The 25,077-nt window shown below is 37.9% G+C and overlaps 1 protein-coding gene across 3 annotated transcripts; it reads right to left on the reverse strand.

Moving 5' to 3' along the window:
• Positions 1 to 668: 668 nt before the first annotated feature.
• On the reverse strand, positions 669 to 22,710 carry aldh1l2 (aldehyde dehydrogenase 1 family, member L2). Of its 3 annotated transcripts, none has more exons than XM_088288721.1 (23): positions 22,484 to 22,710; positions 18,484 to 18,628; positions 16,451 to 16,685; positions 15,339 to 15,504; positions 14,562 to 14,663; positions 14,279 to 14,368; positions 12,914 to 13,048; positions 12,537 to 12,662; positions 12,331 to 12,422; positions 11,021 to 11,165; positions 9,561 to 9,680; positions 9,327 to 9,454; positions 6,862 to 7,012; positions 6,300 to 6,370; positions 6,102 to 6,207; positions 5,070 to 5,157; positions 4,881 to 4,974; positions 4,701 to 4,800; positions 3,413 to 3,511; positions 3,006 to 3,171; positions 2,728 to 2,833; positions 2,416 to 2,615; positions 669 to 1,047 (listed from the first exon to the last, which is right to left on the reverse strand). In XM_088288721.1, the coding sequence occupies exons 1-23, from the start codon at positions 22,529 to 22,531 to the stop codon at positions 992 to 994; spliced, it is 2,769 nt and encodes a 922-aa protein (XP_088144847.1). In that variant the 5' UTR covers positions 22,532 to 22,710; the 3' UTR covers positions 669 to 991. The 3 variants fall into 3 exon arrangements, with proteins under 3 accessions (XP_088144847.1, XP_088144848.1, XP_088144849.1); XM_088288722.1 differs by lacking the exon at positions 22,484 to 22,710 and adding an exon at positions 21,885 to 21,965; XM_088288723.1 differs by lacking the exons at positions 18,484 to 18,628; positions 22,484 to 22,710 and adding an exon at positions 17,158 to 17,269.
• Between the last annotated feature and the right edge of the window lie 2,367 nt (positions 22,711 to 25,077).

The following is a 25,077-nucleotide window of genomic DNA, read 5'->3' on the forward strand; positions in this document are numbered from 1 at the left end:
CCAAGTAACAGACATAAAAAAATATATATATTTGCAGTTTTTCGCTCTTATTCCTAATCCCCGTGATATTGAGATTGTGACAGTTAAGCAAGAAAATAAAATTGAATAACACACATTGTTGAGTGTGGCAACAGTTTTAATATTTTTGGGCCTAGGGTAACAGAATAGTGACGCCAGATCAACCAACAAAGTAAACCGTGCACCGCTACACTATCAGTGACATTCATAGTTTGTTACGTTATTTTTGGGTCAATTACTTAACATCACATATTCATCATCCATTTTTTTTTAATTTTTATAGAACTGGCCCCCAAAGCCAGTCACATTCCCGGATATTGCACACAAATATTTTCGTTATCAATTTGTTGTCTTCTGTCACTGTGTGCGTGTGCATGTGGGGATGTGGTGGATTGACTGATGGAAAATACAAAATGAAATTATCCATAAAGTAGCAACTCGAAGCAAAGAGTGGTGGCCATTTGTTTCTTCTCCTTCAATATTAGTCTTTGACGTCTTTAGCCGTCAATGGCAGTAAATGAGTTAAGGGGCTCAAAAATCTTTATTGATGATGTAATTTATGAAATTTCGCAGCTTGAATTCAATCAGGAGAATCTGCATCATGTATAAGAATGATCCGAAACAAAACAAAAAATAAACAACCAAAAATGTAACCATAATACTTGAAATTCATTTTAATATCTCATTTTATGTCTCTTTTTTTCCCAGATCTAATAAAATCAAGACAAATAATATAAATTGGAGATTACAAAAATAAGACTCAGCTCTGCCAGTCAGAAAAAGACATGACCCTAATACAAGTTAAAACACATCGCAATGAAACCGAAAACCAATGTAATTGGATTCCATGCTTTTGATCCAACGATGAGATGCGCTGCAGAAGCGATTCTGAATTGTGCTAGCTGGCTCATTGCCGCGGCAAATTCCTTCCTATTAAGTTGTGGTTGACTTTCTGTTCAAAAAAAAAAGTGTCTCAATATTCCACAGTCACTGCTTTGGTCTTGAGGTATTCCATGAGAGCATCTTCTCCTGTGAATGAGAAAGCCACCCGATTAGTGTTATCACAAGACCAAAATCCTGACTTTGAGACAAACTAAACCTGTAACGGCACAAGTTTCATCGACAACGCTCGCGTTTGCTGCGCACATTTCATATCAGGTGAGATTGAACATAAAGTGTACTATTGTGAAATGTTACCATACCAGTCGCCGACTAGAAAATGATATGGGCTAGACTTAGTTGTGGCTAAAATTAGTCATTATTTGGGGTAGAGATAGACCGATATGCTTTTTCAGGGCCGATACAGATTATTAGTAGTCATGGATTCCGATAACAAGTATTTGAAGCCGATATTCATTTTTTTCGAAAAAGCTGCAAAATGGTGTCAAAATTTAAAAAAATAGCAACTCCAAAATTTGACTTAATTACCTTTAAGTACATGTTTATTAAAACTCATTCAATCCATAAGACATACATATACTTTTTCAAAAAAGTAGTCCCCGCCTCCCAAAGACGTATTTCTACGTCTTAGCCTTTTTTTTTTTTTTTACGTCACAGCTTCGTGTTTGTATAATATTAGAAGAAAATATTCTGTTGGCCTCGCAAAATCCGCCAAAATCCAGAAAAACGCTGGAATTGAGGGGTTTCCTTCTGTAAAAATTTCTGGGATTAAACGAGTTAAACAACCTTGGTGATTTACAACATGTTAAAGCTTTTTTTCTATCTTCAAAAATAGACAACTTAGTTTTAAAAGTCTGACAAAAAGTGCGCAGAGCTCTTAGGCTCAGCTGCATTTCTTATAATTCACTGAAAACAACAAATCTCTTTAAAGTTTACCACGGCAAATTGTTTTCTTTTAGTTGTGAGTTGTATTGGACTGATATAATACAGTTGTTATAGTTGTTACTAAAATTTCTGTTGCCTCCCGTAGTGTGTGTGACTCGAGGTGAAAAAGCAAACAGGCAGCTCACTGCTGATTGGCTGCTACCTACTGAACAAGGAACCAATCAGATGGTGCTGTGTGGCAGCTTCTGCAGGCAAGGCCACCAGCACAGCAGAGAGAAAGAAGCATGATGCAGTGAGTCAAAATAAACCAGATTTTAATTTATAAGCCTTGAAAGTTATAAAAAAAAAAAAAAAGCAGATGCAGATAATCGGGTCTTGCATCGGATGTTAAATACTTCAACTACAAATACTAGAACCCGTCACTGAGACTGCGCCTTATGGTCGTGAAAATACGGTAAATACATATTGGCCCGTTCCCGTTCTAAAAATTAAAAGCCCACCTCGAGCAACCAAACGGGACAGGATGGAAAAAAATAAACACGAAAGTGACGCAAAGGGAATGGAATAAACTGAGATGATCAACACACAAATGAGCGCCTTGTCACAACTTACCAAGGTCTTTGCCAAAGCCAGACTGCTTGAAGCCGCCAAAAGGTGAGGCAACATCAGTCTTGTTATAAGTGTTGATGAATACTGTTCCAGCTTCCAAGTGTTCACTCACATACATGGCTTTGTTTATGTCACGGGTAAACACACCTGAAGCCAAGCCATACTCGGTATCATTGGCTCGCTGTAGCACACCGTCCACATCCCTGTAATATGCGAGTATATACATATAATAAAAATAATATATATATATTTTTTTTTTTTTAAAACGCAAAATCTACAGGACAATATAAGCAACAGAGAGTTTGGATTACTAACCCATCTTTAAATTTGGACACAACCATGACAGGCCCAAAGGACTCCTCTTTGGCAATGAACATGTGGTCCTCCACATCAGTGAACACAGTGGGCTCCATGAAGAAACCTCAGAAAAAAAATTTCAAAGAAAGTTCTTATTTTAGAACAGAACAGTTCTACTAGACCCGTCGAAATGGTTGGTGAAAGTGCGTCTCATTTTACAGAGCGCACTTTACAACAATTTAATAACCCAACATTTACAATCTACAGAAATATTCATGCAATTTTCTCAGCTGTACCTGGCCGGTCCACTTGCTTGCCGCCGTACACCAACGTGGCTCCTTCCTTTATTCCAACATCACAGTACTCCAGCAGCTTGTCCAAGTGGGCCTTGTGATTCTGCGGACCATGATCTGTGGACCGATCAAGCGGGTCTCCAATCTTCATCTTCTTTAACTCTGCCACCTAATTCGAGGGAAGGAACAGAGAGTTCCAACTCAACAACTTTAATGACTGGCTGAAATATTCTTCAGTTTTTTTGTTTGTTTTTTTTTTCCCTCGCCCGAGAGGTATGCATTGCTCGTAATCTGATGGAACAAAATCGTACCAATGAAATTCGAGATACTCAAAATGGGAAGCGGTTGGAAGGTTGGGCAAGAATTTGACTTAAACCACTGTGACATTTCTCCAACTTGATAAAACTCACCACACGGCTGATAAATTCATCATGAATTGACTCCTCCACAAAAAGGCGCCCAGCAGCAATGCAGTTTTCCCCTTTGTTGAAATACACAGAGCTCATACCCTAGGATGAGAGGATGAACAAATGCAGAGATTAATTGAGAAACCCCTTGATATTTTCACAACCAATTCAATAAACTTTCAGATTTTATTAGATTTTTTTTTCCGGTTCCGAAAACATTTAGGTTTGACAACAGATTCACATTCCAGTTTTTTTATTTATTATCATCAGATATACATTGGGTGTACCAATGTGTGCCCTCGTCCAATTACAACACAATATATCTATCTTTCATCTAGAATAAAAACTTAAAACCATATCATCGGCGGTGCTGAAGGGGGTTCAGCAGGGGCACAAGCCCCCCTCCCGAAATATGCTTGCAACACCCCAGGTGCCAATCTAGATAATTGACTTTTGGGTATTTTTTTTTAATAATTAAAATGTATTCATTAGTTAATTAATTTATTCATTAATTTTTAAAACATATACAGATTCCCCCCCCTTCAGGATTTTCTGAAGATTTTTTTGGGCTTTGCAAAATTAAACAAATATTTTGTTGCGCAGACCCTCTGATATGTTTGTCCCTCCCATGGCTACCCCCACCCCCCCAAAAAAAAATCATAGCTGTGCACAAGCTGCAAAGATTAGCATTTGCAGAGCTGACCATTTATAATTAAGGTGATGAAATTAACAGAGTGGTAACTAGAAAAGAAATGGGTAATTTCATCAACACGACCGAATGGCCACATAAGACCGCAGTTTCTAACCAAATGCATGACAAAAATGCCATTTTATATAAATAAAATCTATCTTTTTTGTACCAATGTACAGAAGACCATTTTAATCCTGATGTCAACACTAAATACGAAAAAAAAAAAAAAAAAAAGAAACTGGCTTTATTGTTCCAATACTTTTGGAAGGGAGTGGATTTGCTCATAGCGTATGTATCCTTGTTAAATTCACATTGCTGTGAAGGAAATTACCGCTAGATGCTCTTATTAGCTCATTCAATCCATAACACACATAGGTTTTCAAAAAATGTAATCCCCACCTCCCAAAGACGTATTTATACGTCTTAGCCTTTTTTTTTGTGTGTCCTAGTTCTGTGTTTTTATTAGCATTAGAACACATTATTCTGTTGGCCTCGCAAAATTTGTCAAAATCCAGAAAACCGCTGGAATAGAGGGGTTTCCTGCGTGAAAATTTCTGGGATCAAATGAGTTAAAAGGCACACTAAGAAATCTGATCTTACCATGCGAACAGCCTTGTCCATGTCGCAATCGCTAAAGATGATGAGAGGAGACTTCCCTCCCAGCTCCAGAGAAACTTTCTTTAGATTACTAAGTGCACAACTTCAAGAGAGGAAGAACAATAATCAATCATCTACTGGCAGAAATGTAGAATTAAAGACATCATCTTTATGAAGTCACACCTTTTCATGATTTGTTTACCAATAGGCGTCGAACCAGTGAAACCCAGTTTACGGATATCGGGGTGATCAGCCAAGCGCTGTCCCACCATTCCGCCTAGAGAAGTACCACTTGATTGATTCAGTAAGATTCAAAATGGAAAAACAGACACTTAAATGATATGAGTTTAGGTTCTGTGAAGCGTTCCTTACCTGAGCCTGGTAATATGTTGATAACTCCTTTTGGAATTCCGGCTTTTACTGACAACTCAGCAAATTTTAATGCAGTCAATGGCGTTACCTGTATATATCGGACACATGCATGAGATACGCTTGACATACTAAAATGACACATTGTGGCTCAAGCATACTCTGTGGCCATTTTGGGGACGGAGGATGATGGATTTTTTTTTTATAGTTAGGACGGACTAAGTAAGGACGGAAGTGGGTTTTCATCCGACCCTGTAATCGTTCCCAACCGGGTCAAGTACCGCGGGTATAGAATTCAAATATTTGCACTTGGAGCAGAATAAAATTTTGGAATGCTGTTTACTGGCGCTTAAAGAGTTCAACTGGGAGAATGAAATTAGAAATTAGAAATCCCTTTATTGTCATTGTACTCAAGTGTGCAACGAGATTAGAGAATGAGAAAGAGAGCAAAAGAGGCCAAAAACACAGACGTGATATGTGTGTGAAGAAGCAATTGAGAGTCAAAATAAGCATCTTCAGTTGGGTTTAAGTTTGAGCAAAGGGATGAAGTGCAACAAATGCAGTCATCTTTACAGCGCAACCCCGTTGCGAGATCATCTGTGAATTTCTTTCGTGTGACAAGAGTCTGAAAAAGATTCTGAAAGACCCTGTTATTTGGGATAAAAGAAAAGAATCTACCGCTGTTTATAATAGAGATAATGCCCCCATTTAATAACGTGGCCACCCGCAGCTATTTGTACAAATGTAAAAATCTGTTTATATGGATACATTTAATCAGGTTTATTTTGTCGTCTGGAAATTATGGTGAGTAAATGCAAATACGAAATTAACCACCCAATGAGCCTTAAATAATATTTATAAATTATGCAACCTCTGCCGTTAAAAGGACAAGGACGATTATTTCATGAATAAGGACGGAGGGGATGCCGACTGACGAGTGCCTAAGTCATGATGGGGAACAGACCGGAAAAATAGGATAAGGGGCCCATCCCTGCGTATTCGATCCTTAATAGTAGTAATCTGGTGTATGATCACCTGCGCCGGCTTAAGAACAAGCGTGTTGCCAGCTGCAAGGCAGGCAGCACTTTTCCATGCTAACATCATGAGCGGGTAGTTCCAAGGGATGACGATAGCACAAACACTGATATAGAAAAAAAATTGATTAATAAACATGAATACTACTGTAATGACAATGTCATTTATGAAATCCTTTCAATACTCCACCTCTCTTACCCAATTGGTTCTTTTTTAGTAAAAGTGAGGTTGTGGTTGGGCCTGGCCTGGTTAATGGGAATTGTCTTGCCCTGCGAACAGAAGTGTATTGTTCGAGCCTTTGCATAGATATGGCATCAAGTCACACACGAGCAAGTCGGGTCTAGTCTAATTTATCAAACCAGTATGCATGTGTCGTGGCGTTCCCTTTTAAACTCCTCACAAATGAATGGCGTAGTCCAAAAATGTTGGCACTGCTGTCATTTATTGTGCAAGATGGTGAATATTGACCAAAAAGTAGGGATGGCGAGTGTCGTTACCAAGTATCGGTATCGGGCCAATACCTGGCCTTAGTTCAAGGTATCGGTACTCTCACTGGCGGCCCTCTTGTGGCCATTTTTCGAGCGGAAACTAAAGAACTACGTGTTTCAGACGGTGTGAAGTCACATTTCTGGGGAGGGAGGGGTGAGGGGAAATTCCACAAGGCTGGCGGCCACTTGTCATGTCCCTAGTGGGAGTTTACAAAGCTTGCATGTTTGTTTCTATGGCAACTGTGACAAAAACCTGAAAAGCATAACTTTACCTGTATCTTGTCACACCAGCCAGCAAAATAGCGAAACGTCTGGATGGACATGCCCACGTGAGTCTTGAGGGCCAGCGTGTACACAGCTCCAGAGTCCATTGCCTCAATAGTGGCCAACTCCTCCTGGTGTTGCTCCATCAAGTCTGCTAGTCTATAAGGTACGCCAAAAAACAGAAAACTTTCAATTAGATTTTGCTCTTCATTTAAAAAATATAAATATAATGTTTCCACAAAACACGTAATATCACTGACTAATGCACCAATAACGTTAAATTTCCAATATGGCGGCCAACGATGCTCTTTGAATCATGGGGAGTAGGGCAAATTAAATAATAATACGAAATACTGGTCAACATTTAAACAATGAGAAAAATGTTCATTTCATATGAATGATTTTTGGATTATATATCTTGGAAAAAAAATGCACCTTATTCACGGGATTTTACAGTAATCACGATGGCCGGGCAATTTAACGCGTTAGTTTCGCATCAATTCACTAGTTCATTCATGCTGGAAATCATTTTATTGCGCATTGATGCCGTTTGTCCTATTTTTTTTATTTTGTATTGAGAAAGTCTGTTGCTTCCAGGCGCGCTCACTGGAACAGGTGAAAAAAACTCAGAAGCAAAAAAAAAAAAAAAAAAAAAAAAAGGATAAAATAAAGTCACTTGCATTCTGAATTGGTCTCGAGATGCATTCAAAGACCACTCACACAGTTGGACATCTGAATAACTCATGCTCATTCAATGCATCAAACAATTTACAAACTACTCATTGCTAAACAATTCGGGCTTTCTAACTAATATTGACTGTTTCAACCAAAGAAACAAAAAATATGCACAAATTTCAGCAGGTATCCTCTTTTCCAAGATGCATATTCTGGCGGGCAGTAATTAACCTCATAGATGAACCAAACGGGTGGACCCGAACCATCAAGTGACTTCGAGTGCATTCCTGAGATCTAGTGATGGGTAGATGAGGCATGCTGTATCGTTTCGACACAGTGACACAATGTATTGACACTGTGTTGACACTGTGTTGCTGAATACTGACACCTGGTGGACTTGCAGGAAACATTTGACAGGGTCATCTGACACTGATCTGTCAAACTAATTTTATCCAATTCCATTGATTAGCGACGTGATCTGTTTTTATATATCCTATTTTGTATTACTTTCCATCGCACTAATTATTCTCTTACTTATCTAATTTATATATTTAACTGAATTATTGTTGTATTGCACTGGAGAGGTGAGCTCTCTAATCTCGTTGCACACTTGAGTACAATGACAAAGGGATTTCTGATTCTGATTAGGCATTTGCTTTCGCATTATTTTTACATACACGCAATTTCATAAAAAGAAAATCTTTGATATTCGAGACGCAAGAAAATCTTTGATATTCGAGACGCAGTTGATAAATTAAGAGAACATCTGTCTGAATGCCCAAGTAAAAGTGTTGTGAATGACATTGGTCTCATTGTAATTAAAGATTTTTATTAAAAAAAATTAGTTTCTCCAGCGTTTTGTTATTCAGTCTATTTCTTTTTTTGAGGCAATTTCCCCCGCCTTTGAGAAGATCCTCTCACAAGGCACTGAAGAGGGCGGTGTGCACAACGCCTGTGTGGCTAATATAAATAGGTGAGGGAACGTTGCCTCCATGGACTTCCAGTATAAGAGCGGGTCTTCCGTACGTGCAACGTGTCCTGCTGACAAATAGCGCTGCACCTCTAAGTGCGCACACGGCAGAAAACTTGCGTTTACCAGTGACGTCTTCCATCTTGTGGATATTTAATGCAAAGTAACACGCCAATAACTCGATGCTTGTTTTGAGCGTCCATCCTGTTGACATGCGCTTCCTTATAAACACAGTTTGGCGCACGACCGCTGTGTCGACACGATTCCGGTAGTGGTCACGTGACTTTCTTTAAGCGGTACGCGCACCGACACGGGGTTTGCCCTGGAAGCTCGGCGCGCGCATCGATGCCTCAGTGTCGCTGGACCCATCACTACTGAGATCATTTTTAGGAAATGTAGAAAATATGAGCAAGATCCCTCTTTCCTGTGTAAAGTTACTAGGAGATACAAAAGTGTTAGCCATAAAAATATTAGGACACATTCATTTATATGGTAATCCATTTAAATTAAAAGTGTGCTATATGCTACTTAATTATTTTGGGGATTTTGTCTATAACGACGCGAGTGAACACAAAGATCTCATAAGATTGATCGCCATTGAACAAAATTAATCGTTGATTACTAATCACCATTTGTTACTTGTTACTGTTGGTGGTGAAAATGTGGTTTATGATAGACATATGCAGCATAGCTTTTCTTGAATACTGTTTCAAGTCATGTGTTTCTGTTTTTAGATGGACAGTATGAATGTTTTCCTGTGTGATCATGTTCACGGTTTTCTGAAAAATTACACAGGTAAAGTATATTCACACTTTTTGGATGACTCACTTGTAAAGTAGATTTCCTCTGTCTCTTGGGTTCATCTTGCCCCAGGGTCCATTATCAAATGCTTGTTTAGCAGCTGCCACGGCCTGGTCTACATCACCCACTGAAGCGTAAGACACCTTACAGATGACCTAGTCAAATATTATAACGAGCACAAAGAGTTCGTGAAGCACTTTGGAGGAAACGACGAATGAGCTTTGTTGATTTTATGAATGTGAAGCATCTCAAATCGCTTACCGATCCATACGTGGGATTAATGGTATCGTAGGTTTTGCCATTTTCAGCATCCACAAACGTGCCATTGATAAAACACTGGTGTGGCATTTTCACTGTCATGCTGTTAATTTCCTTGGTTACCTGGTCGAACACAGCACATCAGTCTTCTAATATCGATTATAAATCAACTACGCAGACCAAGTGTAAAGATCTCAGAACTATTGATAAAATAAGGACCTGCTGGTTTGCAAACCATGGACAAAGCAAATAAAACAAAACATTCTCAAGAAAACAGGACAATGTGCTAAATGACCGTATCGGTAATTACAAATAAATATAGCTCACAAATTAAGATGACATCGATAGCCTTGATGTGCCGATGCTGCGCTGGGGGTTCGAATAAATAAATAATAAAATAAATAACATTAACGAGGTAAAATAAATACTTTTTAGGCTATTGTTGGCTCAGCTTGCGAATGTCACATGACCAACCTCAGTAAACATTTTCAGTGGTAAAATGACCGCCCCTTAAGATGTATAAAAACAGGTCGATTTTGCTGCTTAATTCACATTCCACTGACGCATTATTAATCTGAATACCATATGTCTAGGCTATTAGTGGCATATTTTTTACTTCTACTTCAAACATTGACGTGGGGGAAATTTTGTAATATTTTAAGTAAAGTGTAAATACAATTTCACAGCTTGGTATATGTGTCATATAATCTAAAGCGGTTTAAGGAACTGCTTCAAGGTTCTCTTTTCAACTCCCGCCCAGATTGATCTATTAAACCTCAGGTCATAGGGATTCAAAACCTTTATTCTGGGGGAATTCCTCAAGTCCCGTGGCCTGTACTTTGTCTGTGGGACGGTGACTTGGATGAGTTCTAGTGAGTGGAGTCCTTGTTGAACTACTGCCATCTGATTGTTGACATTTCAACTCTCCACAACTGTCTCACCTGTTTTTTTGGGTTTGGTCATGTGACGTTCGCAAGCTGAGCCTTTAGGCACTGTGGTGTCATTTTCAGTCGACAGCAAGAGGCAGTACAAGGCAAAATGGCAGCCTCCTAAGATGGATAAAAACGGGTGTATTTTTCTGCTCGATTCATATTCCACAAACTTAGTATTAATCAGAAAAATGTGTTTAGTGGGGGTGCAATTTAGATAATCATATCATTGTAAAAAAAAAAAAAAAAAAATACTTCACTTCCCCTTCAAGTCAAGTTAGTATTATGTGATACTCCTTACTCGCAAACTCAGAGGGTTTCATACGCTGACAAACATTGGTGACATCCCATTTTTCAAACCCCACAACCGGAGAAAAATCCCCTCAAAATCAAATTTGGGGGAAAAAGGAGAAACGTTAAGAAGAGACCACAGATGAGGGTCTAAATATACACAAAAAATTAAATCGCAGCTCTTGTTATTACTATAATATTTATGGACGGTATCCTTTCAATTGCATGAAAATATTGACTTACGTGGTCAATGACCAGTTCATCCTCCAGTTCTTCACCTCTCAATTTACGGACAAACATCTGAATGAAGTCCTGAAAGGTGGTCGCCATGTAAATGTCCTCATTCTGCAAGACGACACCGGCTCGCTGCTTTACCTCCTCAACCAACCTGGACAGATAAACCAGCGTTTCGTATCAGCCTCTAGGTAAACAACTTCAACTTTCTAAATCACTCAGAAAATCCTAAAATATGGATTTTCTTTCTGTACAAAATGTAGTCCAGTGCACCAAGGCATGCAGCAACTTCAAGGACACCCCTGAACCGGTTGCCAGCCAATCGCAGGGCACACAAAGACAAACAACTACTCACGCTCACAATCACACCGAGGGCCAATTTAGAGTGTCCCAACCTACCAGGCATGTTTTTGGAATGTGGGAGGAAACCGGAGTACGCAGCAAAAACCCTGGCAAGCACGGGGAGAATATGCAAATTCCACACAGGAAGGCCAGAGCGGGAATCGAAACCAGCACCTCTGTACTGTGAGCTGGACATGCTAACCAGTAAAAACAGCGTAATTCTATCATCACTCCATAACCTCTGAGTATTGAAATGTCACCTGTGGAGTCCCACAGGGATCAGGACTGGGTACTCCATTTTTTTTTTTAACATGCTTCTGCTTGGTGATATACGCAAGTAGAACATTTGTTTTCACTATTATACTCATAGTAATAAACTATACAGTATATGCCTTTACAACCAACACCCCGCTTGATTCCTGTAATCAGGAGGCATACCTCACTGAGATTAAACTACGGATCTTCTTTCATGTTTTGCTTCTCAACCCTGATAAAAACATGATGCTGATAATTGCCCCCTCCTCAACACCTGCCCCTGTTTAATGACACCACTCTGAGTCTTGATGAATGTAGACGAGAACAAGAAAGTTCCATCAGATTTGCATGATGCCAACCATACTTGCATTGGCTTCCAGTCCACTTGAAATGCGATGCCATGGTTTTGTTACTTGGTCAAAATATTACACGTCTTACCACCTTCATATCTCATCGGCTTGTTGGTACCGTGTGTTCCGTCCCAAAAGCTTTGTTGACAAGCCCTTTTGAGACCATTTTGTGATTAAGGACAATAAAGATAAATTTGAATGTTGCTAATATTTGTCAATGGTGGGCTTGTGAATTTTGTTCATGATTCTGTTGAACCCCAATTGACTTTTGTCAGTTTCAAGTTACTTGAGTGGTTACTTTTGTGGTTTTTCTTCCATTAACAGAACGGTGCCATTAATTTTGTCCACATCTTGCTGCTCTGATCTCCTTACCTGACCACATCCATGGAAGCAGCTCCGGACTTGAAAAAGTCTGTAGTGTCCTCGATGGCTGGGATGTTGCTGAGAATGCTCTTCCAGATGTTCTGTAAACAACAACAATCAAGGTTCATCTGATTCAGACATACATGGTGGACTAATTGGTGGGAAAATAACAACAGCAACTACGTGCATAACACGTTTGCAGTAAATAAACTTGCCCTCATCTCCTTCACGATTTCTTTTTCATTGTCACTCAGTTCCACAGTTTCAGTTTCACCAGTAGAAAAGTACTTTGAAGCAGGTATCATTTTTCCATCTTCAAACTGCAGATTCTTCACGAGAACCTAGATTTAAAAAAAAAAAAAAAAAAACTGAATTCAAATTTGTTATCACATTGTACAGTTTGTCATTTTTTTATTTTGCTTTTCTTTACTATGCTTTGTAGCCTGTGCGGCACAGCTGGATAAATAAAGTTTAAATAAAACAAAAATAAAATACAGCAAATATTTATTGTAGCTGTTTCAAACCAGCAAGAGTTATGTCCTTTAGAACGCCGAGGTATGAAAGAAAAAGAAAAAAAAATGTGGTTACTCACTGCTTTCCCATCAGTTCCATGTAGGACAAGCCCATTTTTTGTCACCAGGCTTTGACTCGATGCTCCTTCGATGTTCAGTGGCTGGCCAGCTGGTACTGATCCTTGCAACATTGATGAACCATACAGGGTCACGGACTAGGGGTAGAGAAATATTACATTTCAATTCTTCCCCAAAAAAATGTGTATTTGGTCACTTGATAATTAAGAATCAAAACAAGCCATGCTTTTTCAATGCATCTTTATGAATTGCAAATTAAAAAAAACAAACAAACAAACAAACCGGTAAGTAAGTTAAATAAATCAATAAATAAACATGAATGTGATTACTATTTTATTTTCTCAGTTTGCGAGACTCGGAATCAATCCAAACAACAATTTCAATGTACTTTTGATGGCAAAACATTCTATTTAAAAATATCACCAGTGTCACAATTTTATATTTGACAAACTTAACAAATATTTGTACGCCATTTAGTAGTAGCTGTATTTAGTAGTGTGTGCGCATCGTGCGAGAAAGAAAGAACAACTTATTTCCTCTCTATTATGGATGCCTTCAAATAGTGAGTAGTTTCCCATTACTCACTTAATTAATACTATACTTTTTTTGTCCTGTATAATAAACCTCTCTTAAAACATCAAGTGTAATATTGGTGACAGTATCAGCCGAACAAATGAATGTTGTTGAACTTCAACTGTGCTTAGAGGCACCAACGTGTTGAGACAATGACACCAAATTGTGTTTCCAGCCAGGTTATTTTAGTTGTAGTAAAACTAAAGAAAAAATCAAAATGAAAGTTAAAAAAAAAACTTTTAAGGAATTTAAAAAATGTAAATAATAAAGTAAAAAAGAAAACCAATGGAAATCACATGATTACAAAACTAACTAAAAGTAATTAGAGTGAAAATATCCTTAGTTTTTGTATTTGGCAATTAATTTAATACATGAGGGGTGGATTTTTTTATATTTAAAAACATATATATATATATATATATATATAAATATATATATATATATATATATATATTTATTTATTTTTAATTTTTACTACACAATACTTACCATGGTTATTTAAAAAAAAACTAAAACTAAGCATTTTCGAAGAAAACTAAAACAAAAAAAAAACTAAAAAAGCCGCCCTGAAAACTCATTAAAACAAAAATCAAAACAAAATAAAAACTAACTCTAATTTTAATTCCATAACTATAATAACCCTGGTTTCCAGAATAGTAAAACCGGTCACTGTAAAATTATATTTTCATTATCAGACAAGTTTGAAAATAGAATACATTGTGTACGTAACGTATTGTATCCAGACCAGTCTCTATCTCATAACTGTGTGATTTCATGTGTTCCAAAAAACCCACCTTGCCATCAATAACAGTCCAGGCACCAGGAATTTTGTCATGGCCACGTATCCAGTTGTGAATTGCCTCAGCTGGCTGAGCAAGATTGATCTGATGGGGGTGGGGGGGGGGAAGTGCTTGAATCCACAGGTAGAACTTTACAAATATTAGATTGGTTATGCTTAGATTGTGACATAATGAAATAGTTTGAGCCCGGAAACAGATAAATTCGATTTCATTTATTCTAATAGGATTGTGTTCAAAGTTTACATTACCGATCGACAGCTGCTATGAGATCGCTCACCTTGGCGTTGGATTTCTTCTGAATGCCTTCATAGCTTGCGCCCTCCTCTGGCTGAGGAATTCGCGGGGCCTTGCCATCAGCAACAAGTTGAACTGACTCAACCTATATTGGAAAAAAAAACTGTGGTTAATTGTTGCAACAACATCAAATCACGTATCCATTTTCGATCAATTTCAAGCAATCACACGCTTAAAAAAAACGGGTGCATTCAAAGACCGATTTGCAGTACGACATTTCAAAGTCAGATCATTTAAAAAAAAAAAAGGCATTGAACATTACCAACTTTAATCCCTGGATGTTTTTTATTGATCTATCTTGTTAATCATTGCCCGATGCCTGGAACCCACGGGCATGACCTTGAGTTTCTTCATCACAGATTTTTACTGCAGCCACCCTCAGTTGTCGTTTGTTTGCTAAACTCAAGACTATCAAGGCATTGAGGTCTTTAGTTAATAATTTGAAACCTTTTCCACTTGAAGTTGTCCATTAACATTCACTAGCAGCCGAGTTAAAAAAAAAAGGATCTTTGACGTCTTTGGCCGTCAATGGTATTAAATCAGTTCAGGACAAGAGCGAGAAATGGAACAGTTAGTTTAATGGTATTGCATCATTGTTTCGTTATAGCTTGCCATTAAAGAGTGTCGGTTTACTATACCGTGTCGTCCGTGACCACCGCCTAAAACACAACCTCCTATAAAATACAACGTACACCTCTTTGGGAATCAGGCGTTTGAAAACTTGACAGCAGAATGACCACAACGACCTGTCAATGGTTACCATTGCCTTGATGCCTTCTGGGAAGAGAAAACGGTTGTAGAGCGTGTCCACGGTGTCATTGGGTTCAACAGCACACTCCCGCTGCAGCAGGATTGGACCGGTATCCAGACCATCATCAGCCCAAAATACTGTGAAGCCAGCTTTCTTATCACCATGGATTAAGGACCTGATGACATAAAAGATAAATACTCAAAGAAATAATCAAATAACGATAACATTGATTGATGGAGAATTGGTTTGTTTTTGGAATACATTCTAGGTGTCCTGCTTGGTTTCATTTTAGAAAGTGGTTTAGTTTGCAAGCACCAGTCTTCACCCGTAACTTAAACAGCCCATATGCTCGTGAAAATAGGGTATTTATTCATTACCTATATCATTTTTTATTCATTTTATGTTAAATGTATTTATTTATCCATCTATAATTATTATTTGGATTCTAGTGGATGTTATTGTATCCCCTCATTATTGTTTTTTTATTTTGTCTCAATGACTTTTAGTGTTTTTGAGTTTAAAAATTTTAACTCTTAACTCCATTGTCACCTCATGGGAGTCCCCCTCCACCCTCCCACATCAAGGGGTCTGCTTGTTCTTCCCGCAAGGATGACATCCGGCCGGCCCGCGGCGACGGACTCGAAAGTCTGTCGGTATTGACTCACTTAGTGGCTATTACAGTGACATGCTTGTAAATTGAAACACTTATGTGGTTTACTTAAATATGATGTCCTATGCTAAGGCAATTAAATCCGTCCTCCCAAACAATGTGGTTCCTGAGTGAGATTTTTGCCACCCAAAAAGCAGTTCTTTGCTGTCCCTGCGAACAGCAACGGGGGTCAAAAGAGGAGGTGACGGCATCATGCTACAACTTGAACCACAATATCCCACTAATGCTGTTATCACATTCAAAGTCAAGATGTACCGAAACGTCAAGAAAAGGGTCATTTAAGTTCATCACTTTCAATAAAGTTTTGAAATGATTCACCTTGGTTTAATTTTTTTTACAATCACAAATAATGATATTCCACAAGGGGTGTGTAGACCTTTGCAACCAACACTGCACACCTTCATCTAAATCTCACTACATTTTCAACTTAACCTCATAAAACACTCCTTACCAATTGATGGCTGAGGCTCCTCTGTGCAGGGGAAGGATGGAAGGGTGGTAAATGATGGAGCCGTGCTTGGGATGATCAATGATGTTCATGGGGATGAACTGAGAGCAAAAAGGCAGAACATTGATCTCAGCATCCACCGCCATGTAGGCCTCAACGACTTCTGGGATGGGCTTTCCTTTAACTCGCCACCGTGGGAACTTGAACACTGGTGTACCATCCTTCTCTGCTGCCAAGGCTGAAAAAGCAAGATCAAGAAAAGTATTTTTTTTTCAAATTGTCGCAATGTATGAATTTATTATTATTTTTTTTTTTAAATATTAAGGTTAGGAATGTATTTATGCCGTTGCCATGATTATCTTTCCTTTACAAACATTTGAGGACAAGTGGTGTAAACAAGTTGGTCAGTGTCAGCATGACTTAGCTATAATAGCAACCCCCATTTTTTTTCTTAACCCCTGTCAACGTGAGATGACGCCAACGCACAGAGTACTGTCAAAACATACAGCCAGGGCACAGATTATAGCACATTTCCATCATTACAGCAGCGACATAATCCTTTTTTTACCAAGTCTGAACATGACAGTATTTTTGCACTATTCAATAAATGTAAATATAAGTATAAATATACATATATTGTTTTTATTTTATTTTTTTAAGAAAGGACAGGCAATCCAAAACTTTTGTTCACAATTAAATGCTCTATATACCTTCACTAGTCGAAACACGGCATACTCATTATTAATATTGCGTTTGCAGAATATGAGTTAAGCAGTAAAATCCACCCGTCTTTCGGCAGCTCAGGGACCGGCATTTTGTCACTTCTGTCGACTGAAAATGACGTCACAGTTCCTCGAGGCTCAGATAAGGACCAATCATGGCTCAGCTTCAAAAAACAGGTGAGCCATTTTGTTCTGTCGTGCCAGTAAAGTGTGTTTTTAATCTAATTTGTCAAGCGTTTTGAGAGTTTTGTTATTTTATTTCCAACGCTAAAGCCATTCTGTGGTTTATATTCTGACAATGAGAAGTACTCACTTTGGTCAATAGGTGGCAGATCAACACCACAATTCTGCCTGGGTTGCCAGCCATTGTAGTTCAGTGCATGGCTTTTTACGCTTAATTTTACATAATTAACCCCAAAATCATGTTGTAGTTTTTTGAATATATTTCACTGTTGAGGAGCTGTAAAAAAATAATAATGTGTGACAAATCAAGATTGCAATGAAATGTGAGTGGCTTGGAAGACATTACAAAGTATTGCGTCCAAAATATTGTTTTGTATAGCCATGCATGAAGCCTCGATGTAAGCGAGACAAAGTCACACCTGCCGCAGCAGGAAGTTTTATCATATCATTTTAAATTTTGTATTATTATTATTATTATTATTATTATTATTATTATTATTATTGATTGCCTACAGGCAAACCGCCTATGCTCGCTTGTTCATGATTGAGCTTTTTTTTTTCTTCAGTATTCGACCTACATTACGCCAATACTTTCAAAAGTTACGGTTTTATTTTGTCTGCAGTGCATGATTTACCTTTGTTTTGTGTTTTTTTATGCAAATGAGGAGGAGGCATTTTGGGACGGCGAGCGTAAAAAAAATACATCCCATGCATTCCAATGATAAAACCACAAAAAAATAAATATATATATATATATTCATTTAAGATATATATTCATTTAAGATATATATTCATTTAAGATATATATATATATATATATATATATATATATATATATATATATATATATATATATATATCTTAAATGAATAAACAATGTTTACTCACTTAACTTTCAAATGTATTGGTATGTTTTCCATTCGGCATGCTTTCCCCAAATGCCAAGGGGTCGCACATACGGAAGTCACGAGCCCGCAGCATTATGGGAAAAATGCTACATTTGTAGCATTTACCCTGACAGTGGGTTCGAACCTATTTAAATACGTTCAAACGTACTTGCCAGTCAAAATATTTTTACTCCACATGTCCAACTTATAGAAACATATGAAAATAAATAAGGTCCTTACTTACCAAGGGGGTCAGCCTTGCCATTTTGGTCAGGTACGGTGAACACACCGACCACTTTGTGACCCTGTTTCCTTAGGTTGCTGTACACCTCCTTACCAAATAAGCTTTGGCCAATTATAGCTAGCCGGAGCTTATTCTGAAAGTGACACTGTAACGAGAGGGACAAATTGTTTTGAGAATTATACTGTGTTCTGCACATACACACTCAGACAAAACTTGGCGGCTTGGACCACAATTAGCAGAGTGATAATTTATATTTGTAGTCCCCTACCAAAGGCCTGTCTCAATACCCAAATTTTAGGACAATTTAATTACCACGATAAACGGTAGTGTCATTGATGATTTATGACTTTTTTTTTATTACACTAATATAAAAGTGTTACAACATAAGAATTTTAGTACATCCTTTTTGAAATAATTAACTAACTGATGAACAGTTGTTCTCACCCCACTTTCAAACTTCTTAAACACGCATTGTGGTGCGAGTTTCCACAAACTGAAATTGTAAATCTTATATGAATTTCCGTGTACGTAATTGGTAGTCATTTTATCGTAAATTTAATTCTCATATGTTAATCTTGATAAATGAGAATAATCAGATACCAAAAGTCTGAATTAAAACTCAGCACTATTTTATTGCAAATAAATACTGCTGATTGAATGGATACGTTTTCGCACTGGCGATAGTTTACATTTCATTTCCGTGCTGTGTACTTCTTGTGCAAATTTTCTGTATGCGCTATTGCTGCTATTTAGTTGAGTGTTTGTTCGATTTGAAATGACTGAATTACGTTTCTTCATTCATTGCATCTCAAAAATTTTAAGAGTAACAGTGTTTATATTTTGCTTTTTTTTTTAATTCCACTTCTGAACAGAAAGCATAATATGGACATTTGTGCTGACTGTAATAATTCATCCACATGTCAATGACGTCATGTATTACACGTCTGCAGTAAATAGAAGCGATCATCTCATTATGCCCCCCCACCCTAATATCTAGCAGCGGTTGATTTTTGGGAGAGAAAAAAATTGTTGGTTTGCTGTTCACTAGTTTTGTGCCATCCTTGAATGATAGCTTTTGTGCAAGCGAGCCATTTGGGGAGATCATAGCATGTGTGGTTATTTTGTTGTTTGCTTTGTTTTTGGGTTTGGTTAGTGCAAGGGTAAGCAAACTTTTTGATTGAAGGGCCACAGTGGGTTCTAAATTTTGACATAGTTGCCGAACCAGGAGTAGATAGTTGAAGTGTTTTGGTAACCTCACCTCATCGATGGCGTTGGGTTAATGTTAGTGGCAACTATGTGAATATAAAGCAAGCCGGAAGGTCGAAAAGGGAAGTCAAGGTAGCCGTTACGCCACCACGAGGGCTAACATCAAAGTAAAAGTCTACCATGGTTATTTCATTGGCAGCAATGACTCAATGTAATTTTTATTAAGCTATATTTTGAAGTTAGTCATTGTGGAGGCGCCGTGTTAGTCTGCAACTTCCTTGACAGACAGAAAAAATATCCTTTAGCATTAATTTGAGGAATCATTTGCCAAAATGGGGCGGCACGGTGGCCGACTGGTTAGCACGATGGCCTCACAGTGAGAGACAGCATCGGACGTGGGTTCGATCCCGGCTCCGGCCATCCTGTGTGGAGTTTGCATGTTCTCCCTGTGCTTGCGTGGGTTTTCTCCGGGTACTCCGGTTTCCTCCCACTTTCCAAAAACATGCATGGCAGGCCGATTGACCACACGAAATTGCCCCTAGGTATGAGTGTGAGTGTGGATGGTAGTTCGTCTCTGTGTCCCCTGCAATTGGCTGGCAACCAGTTCAGGGTGTCCCCCGCCTACTGCCCAAAGATAGCTGGGATTGGCTCCAGCACCCCCCGCGACCCTAGTGAGGAGAAGCGGTACAGATGATGGATGGATGGATTTGCCAAAATTATGTCATTTACATGATTCTTATGTGCTTTCAACTTCTTCGACTCATCATGTTGCCTTAATGCAGTGCTTCTCAATTATTTTCTGTCACGCCCCCCCCCCAGCAAGAAGAAAACAAATCGCGCCCCCACTCCACCACCCACTCTCCATCGTAACTATAAACTATTAACTATTTGTCTGTAAAATAGTTTTCGGTACAACTCTGCAACTCGTTGCAAAACAAACCTACACCGTAGAGCAGGGGTGGGCAAACCTTTTGGATTTGTGGGCCACAATGGTTTCTAAAAATTGACAGAGGGGGTAGAAGGATGGAGTGTTCACCTCATCGGAGAAAAAATATACATTTAATTTTAAATGAAAATGAACAAAAGCATTAAAACAAAGTATCTGTGTTGGACACACCAGCGTATTTGGAAAATAAAACATTAACAAGGTTTATTCATTTAATTTTTTTCAAGTTTGGCAGGCCGGATTAAAACGTTTAATGGGCCACATGTGGCCCCCGGGCCGTAATTTACCCACACCTGGGTTAGTGGTTCTTTTACACATGCAATTTGAATTGAGAAATGTTTTATGAAAAAGGGAAGACATATTTTTCACATATGCACATATATGATACATATTGAAATTTGCATTTTTGTCATTGATTGATTGATTGATTGATTGATTGAGTGGACATAAACATATTACAAGATAAAAAAGAGATTGAAAGAAAGAGAAAGAAAATTATCAGTAGATGTCATAGTTCAACTTGATTTGCATGTTCAAAGGGAGTAGGAGGAAGTACAACACTTATCTAGTCCTACCCCTTAGCTTACTCATTAATCATTCACTACCCGCATCGGAAAAATGAATGGACTTTCTGACATGTATACTCGTCAATGGGAGTCAATTAAACTCATAAACTCATTCACTCATAATTATATTGTTACACTGGTAGATAATTTATATACAAAGAATTATGCCATAATAAAAATAGACTTCTGAAACAGGTTCACATGATAACTAAATGTGTATATAAATGTTGTTCTTGTTTATACAATTGTGTAACACTAGAAATTTTTTTAAATTTTCTTTTGAAAACCACAGGTGATTCACACCTTCTCAAGCCATTATCATAATTTGACACCTTTTACAGAGACACACATTTGTTTTACATTATCATATATCAGGTTAGGAAGTACATGGTAGCCACCTCGTGCATTTAGTTGCTCATCCCTGGCAGAGCGAATTTACTAGACATTTATTTTCTCTTTACAGAAACTTAAAGCGCAACCTGTCTGTAATTCACCATCACTATCGTTGACATTTTAGTTCATGCAACACAATTGCTGTGACACACAATCTATTTAATACATTAAAATTATTCAAACGCGTCACTGAGAATATACAGCAATATATTTTACCAAAGTTATGCATATAATCACATAGTTTAAGTTCAGAGAAGTGCAGATTGCATGCAGTTATGTTTGTCACTCACTTCCATTCCCAGGTTCCTTACACTGCAATTCCAAGAAGCAAGATGTTGGCCTCACACATTGCCAGTTGTGTCTTAGTTCTACTTATCATAAAGCCTTTGCTATTGGCCAGCAGCAGAGCCGAGAAAAGCTACTGGCCGACCGCGGATGACGCCTACACCCACCCCTTCTGTTCCAGACACGTGTAAGGAGAAAAGGGGCTGTGAGTTGGCTCTGTCAAGTGCACGAGGCAGCCGGTATCATATAGCATGTTGGAAAATCCACCGCTACTCTTCATTATTATGTCAGAATTGCGGTGAAATATGCAATCAAGGAAGTCATCGTTAAATCAGACCTGCAATTACACGATCTCAAATCTATTTTTAGAACGTTTTGCACGGTGGCATCGCCACAATCGCGATTGAAAAAAAACAACAAAAAAAAACAACAGTGCTGATGCAATTTCTCAACGTTTTGCACTGTGTGCAACCTAGTAAAGGCAATTGCTGGACAGATATGAATAAATATGGAAAATAATGAGAGATTGTCGATTAAGTTTAAAATGGTCAACGATGGCAACTTTGTATGCAAAAAGCAAAAGCAGCTCGATTGTTTTACTCACAGAAGAGGTGGAAAATTTCCTGAAGACCTGGCTTGCTGTCCACAACATACTGGCGTTTTATGTTCATAAAAAAAAAAGGTGATCGAAATAAAAGGCTAATAAAATAGCTTGAGCTGCCTACAAATGTCCGTACATACAACAACCTTATACGTGTCAGAGTGAGAGAGTGGCTTGAAGCTCTTCACAATATGCACGTAGCACCAAAGAGTACGTAATGTGCTAAGCAGTCTGCGTGCGCGGCCTCGCTTTGGTTTCCTCCTCGCGGGCACGCGCATTTTTGCTATTTTGATTTGGTTTACTTGAGTCTTAAACATTTGTATTTATATATTTTTTTCTGCAGTAGCTGTGACACTCTTCCTGGATCGTCATCGTAATGTAACATTTGTGAATTGATTTTTTTTAAATAACTCAAAACGTTTAATTTGCAATAAAGAACAATTAGTATTTACGACAAACATAATAGTCAAGGGTAAAATAATAAAAAATAAAATATATATATATATATACATTCACTGCATATTTATAGAAAAACATTGGATTCAACACAAGCCCATACTGTTTTATCATGAATGTAATTGGGTACAATATGCAAATGAGGGGTACGTTTTTAAGGAGGCCTGCCCCCTTTCCGGTGGTTGTTATAAACTGCTCATTTGACATCCACGCAAGTTCTACATTAAAATCTAACAACTCTAAGCACTGTACATTACGTTGTCTTCCTGTTTCAAATCTTTAAAGGGGTAAAAAAAATTATCGCTACAATCACAGACAATGCCCTTTCACTAGTCTAAACACGGTATTCTGATTAATATTGCGTTTCTGGAATATGAAGTCGCAAAATCCAGTCGTTATTAGCCATCGCAGTGGGCGGCCATTTCGCATCTTGCTGTCGGCTGAAAATGACGTCACAGTTGTTCAGGGCTTGGGTAACAGCCAATCACTGCTCAGCAAACATCACATGACCAAACCAAATTCAGAAAACAAGATATATATATATATATATATATATATATATATATATATATATAAATATATATATTAGGGCTGTCAAAATTAAAGCATTAACTCAGGTGATTAATCCAAAAGCTTTTAACTCTGTTAAATATTTTAACTCAGTTAACTCAGTTTGATTTACTTCAAAAATAATTTGCATACTTTGCAAATATTGTGCCATATTAGCTGTCTTTAACACGCCTCAGAACAAAACATCGTGTTCAAGTTACCACTGGGCCTTGCAAACCAACACTGCTGGAGTGTGGCGCTTGTGGGCAGTTTTGAGAAATGTTTCGAAAATAAATGTGTGCAAAGATGACTCCATTTAGATCGTATTCAAGAATCCAAGAAAACCATTAGAACAGTCTTTGAATTAAATTTACTTCATATTGGGTGTTTTTGCTCAATTCCAAAATATTATTCAAGTAAATTTCGGTTATAAGCTTCGCAAAAAATAGTAGTTGAAAAATTTGATTAATCATGGATTTTTTTGTGATTAATTAGTTAAAAAAATTCATCACTTGACAGCACTAATGTATATTATTATCACAAGAAAAATTAAGCTCTCTTTCAGGATAAGACAAGGCCAATTTAACAAACAGAAACCTAATCTAAACTCTACATGAAATTGAATGAAACCAAAACACATGAACTAAACCAAAGTTCTAAAACTAACAAAAACGGGGTGGCGGGAGAGTTCAACAAAAATTGTACCTTTACTTACTGCTTTTTAGAGGCGGTAATGGGAAAAAAAACACCTTCCTTGCCTAGCAAATCAGATATAGCTGAGAAAATTATCACGAAACACTAACCAAGTAAACAAACATAGCTATCTCAAGACAAGAGCTATAAAGTAGCGGAAAAGAAACAAAATGACAGCTGCGACCACTGATATGACAGCTGTCAATCGGGGCTTGCTTCTCACTGACAGTAACAGGATTTGAAGATTGCGTCTCCTCAACATAGCTAATCAGCTCAACCCACAACAGTTAGTCCGTCATCTTCAAATATTTTCCTCCTCTCTAATTTATTAGTATTCTCAGTCGCTACTCATAACTCGAGTTATTCCTCAAAAACATTATTATGGAACGATAGAGAAGCTAAGTATAAATGTATTTTGTAACTGAGTAATTGTAAGTTGCAATAATAGTGTTCACCACCAGATGGCGGACGTCACTCATATCACTCCAATCGCAAGATTATATTCATAATGGTGTCCTCCAAATACATATATTCATGTATTTCATGTATGATGACTTTATTGAACAAGTGGCTTATGTGATAAACGGCCGACTCACCATTCAAAAGGGATGTCCAGCTTATTAATTTGGAGATTTTGAATGACATCCAGGACAAACACACGGTCGTATGAAATTTAAATCTTTGTGTGAATTGATTTTGGTGTACGCATGCACAAAATTGTTTTTTGCATTTCATGTGTTAGGCAGTTTTGTGTCATCATTGAATGTGAATTTTATACAAGTGAGCACGAGCTAAAAAAAAAAAATAAATCACAGTATGGGGCTATTTTTTTGTCGTAGAGGAGTGGTTAAATATTACTGCAGATACCCAGACACTGGGGCTGGCCTCCTTCTCTTCCC

This window comes from Idiotropiscis lumnitzeri, chromosome 2 (assembly GCF_059441095.1).
Source record: "Idiotropiscis lumnitzeri isolate Australia: NSW breed Sydney's pygmy pipehorse chromosome 2, RoL_Ilum_1.0, whole genome shotgun sequence".
Taxonomy (NCBI): Eukaryota; Metazoa; Chordata; class Actinopteri; order Syngnathiformes; family Syngnathidae; genus Idiotropiscis; species Idiotropiscis lumnitzeri.

Coding starts and splice junctions, on each gene's coding strand:
- aldh1l2 (XM_088288721.1), bottom strand. CDS start 22,531: ATGTTGTGGACAGCAAGCCAGGTCTTCAGGAAATTTTCCACCTCTTCT. Junction 16,686..18,483: donor TGGCAAGGCTGACCCCCTTG/GTAAGTAAGGAC, acceptor TTGCTTTTTCAG/CCTTGGCAGCAGAGAAGGAT. Junction 2,834..3,005: donor CAAGCAAGTGGACCGGCCAG/GTACAGCTGAGA, acceptor TTTTTTTCTGAG/GTTTCTTCATGGAGCCCACT.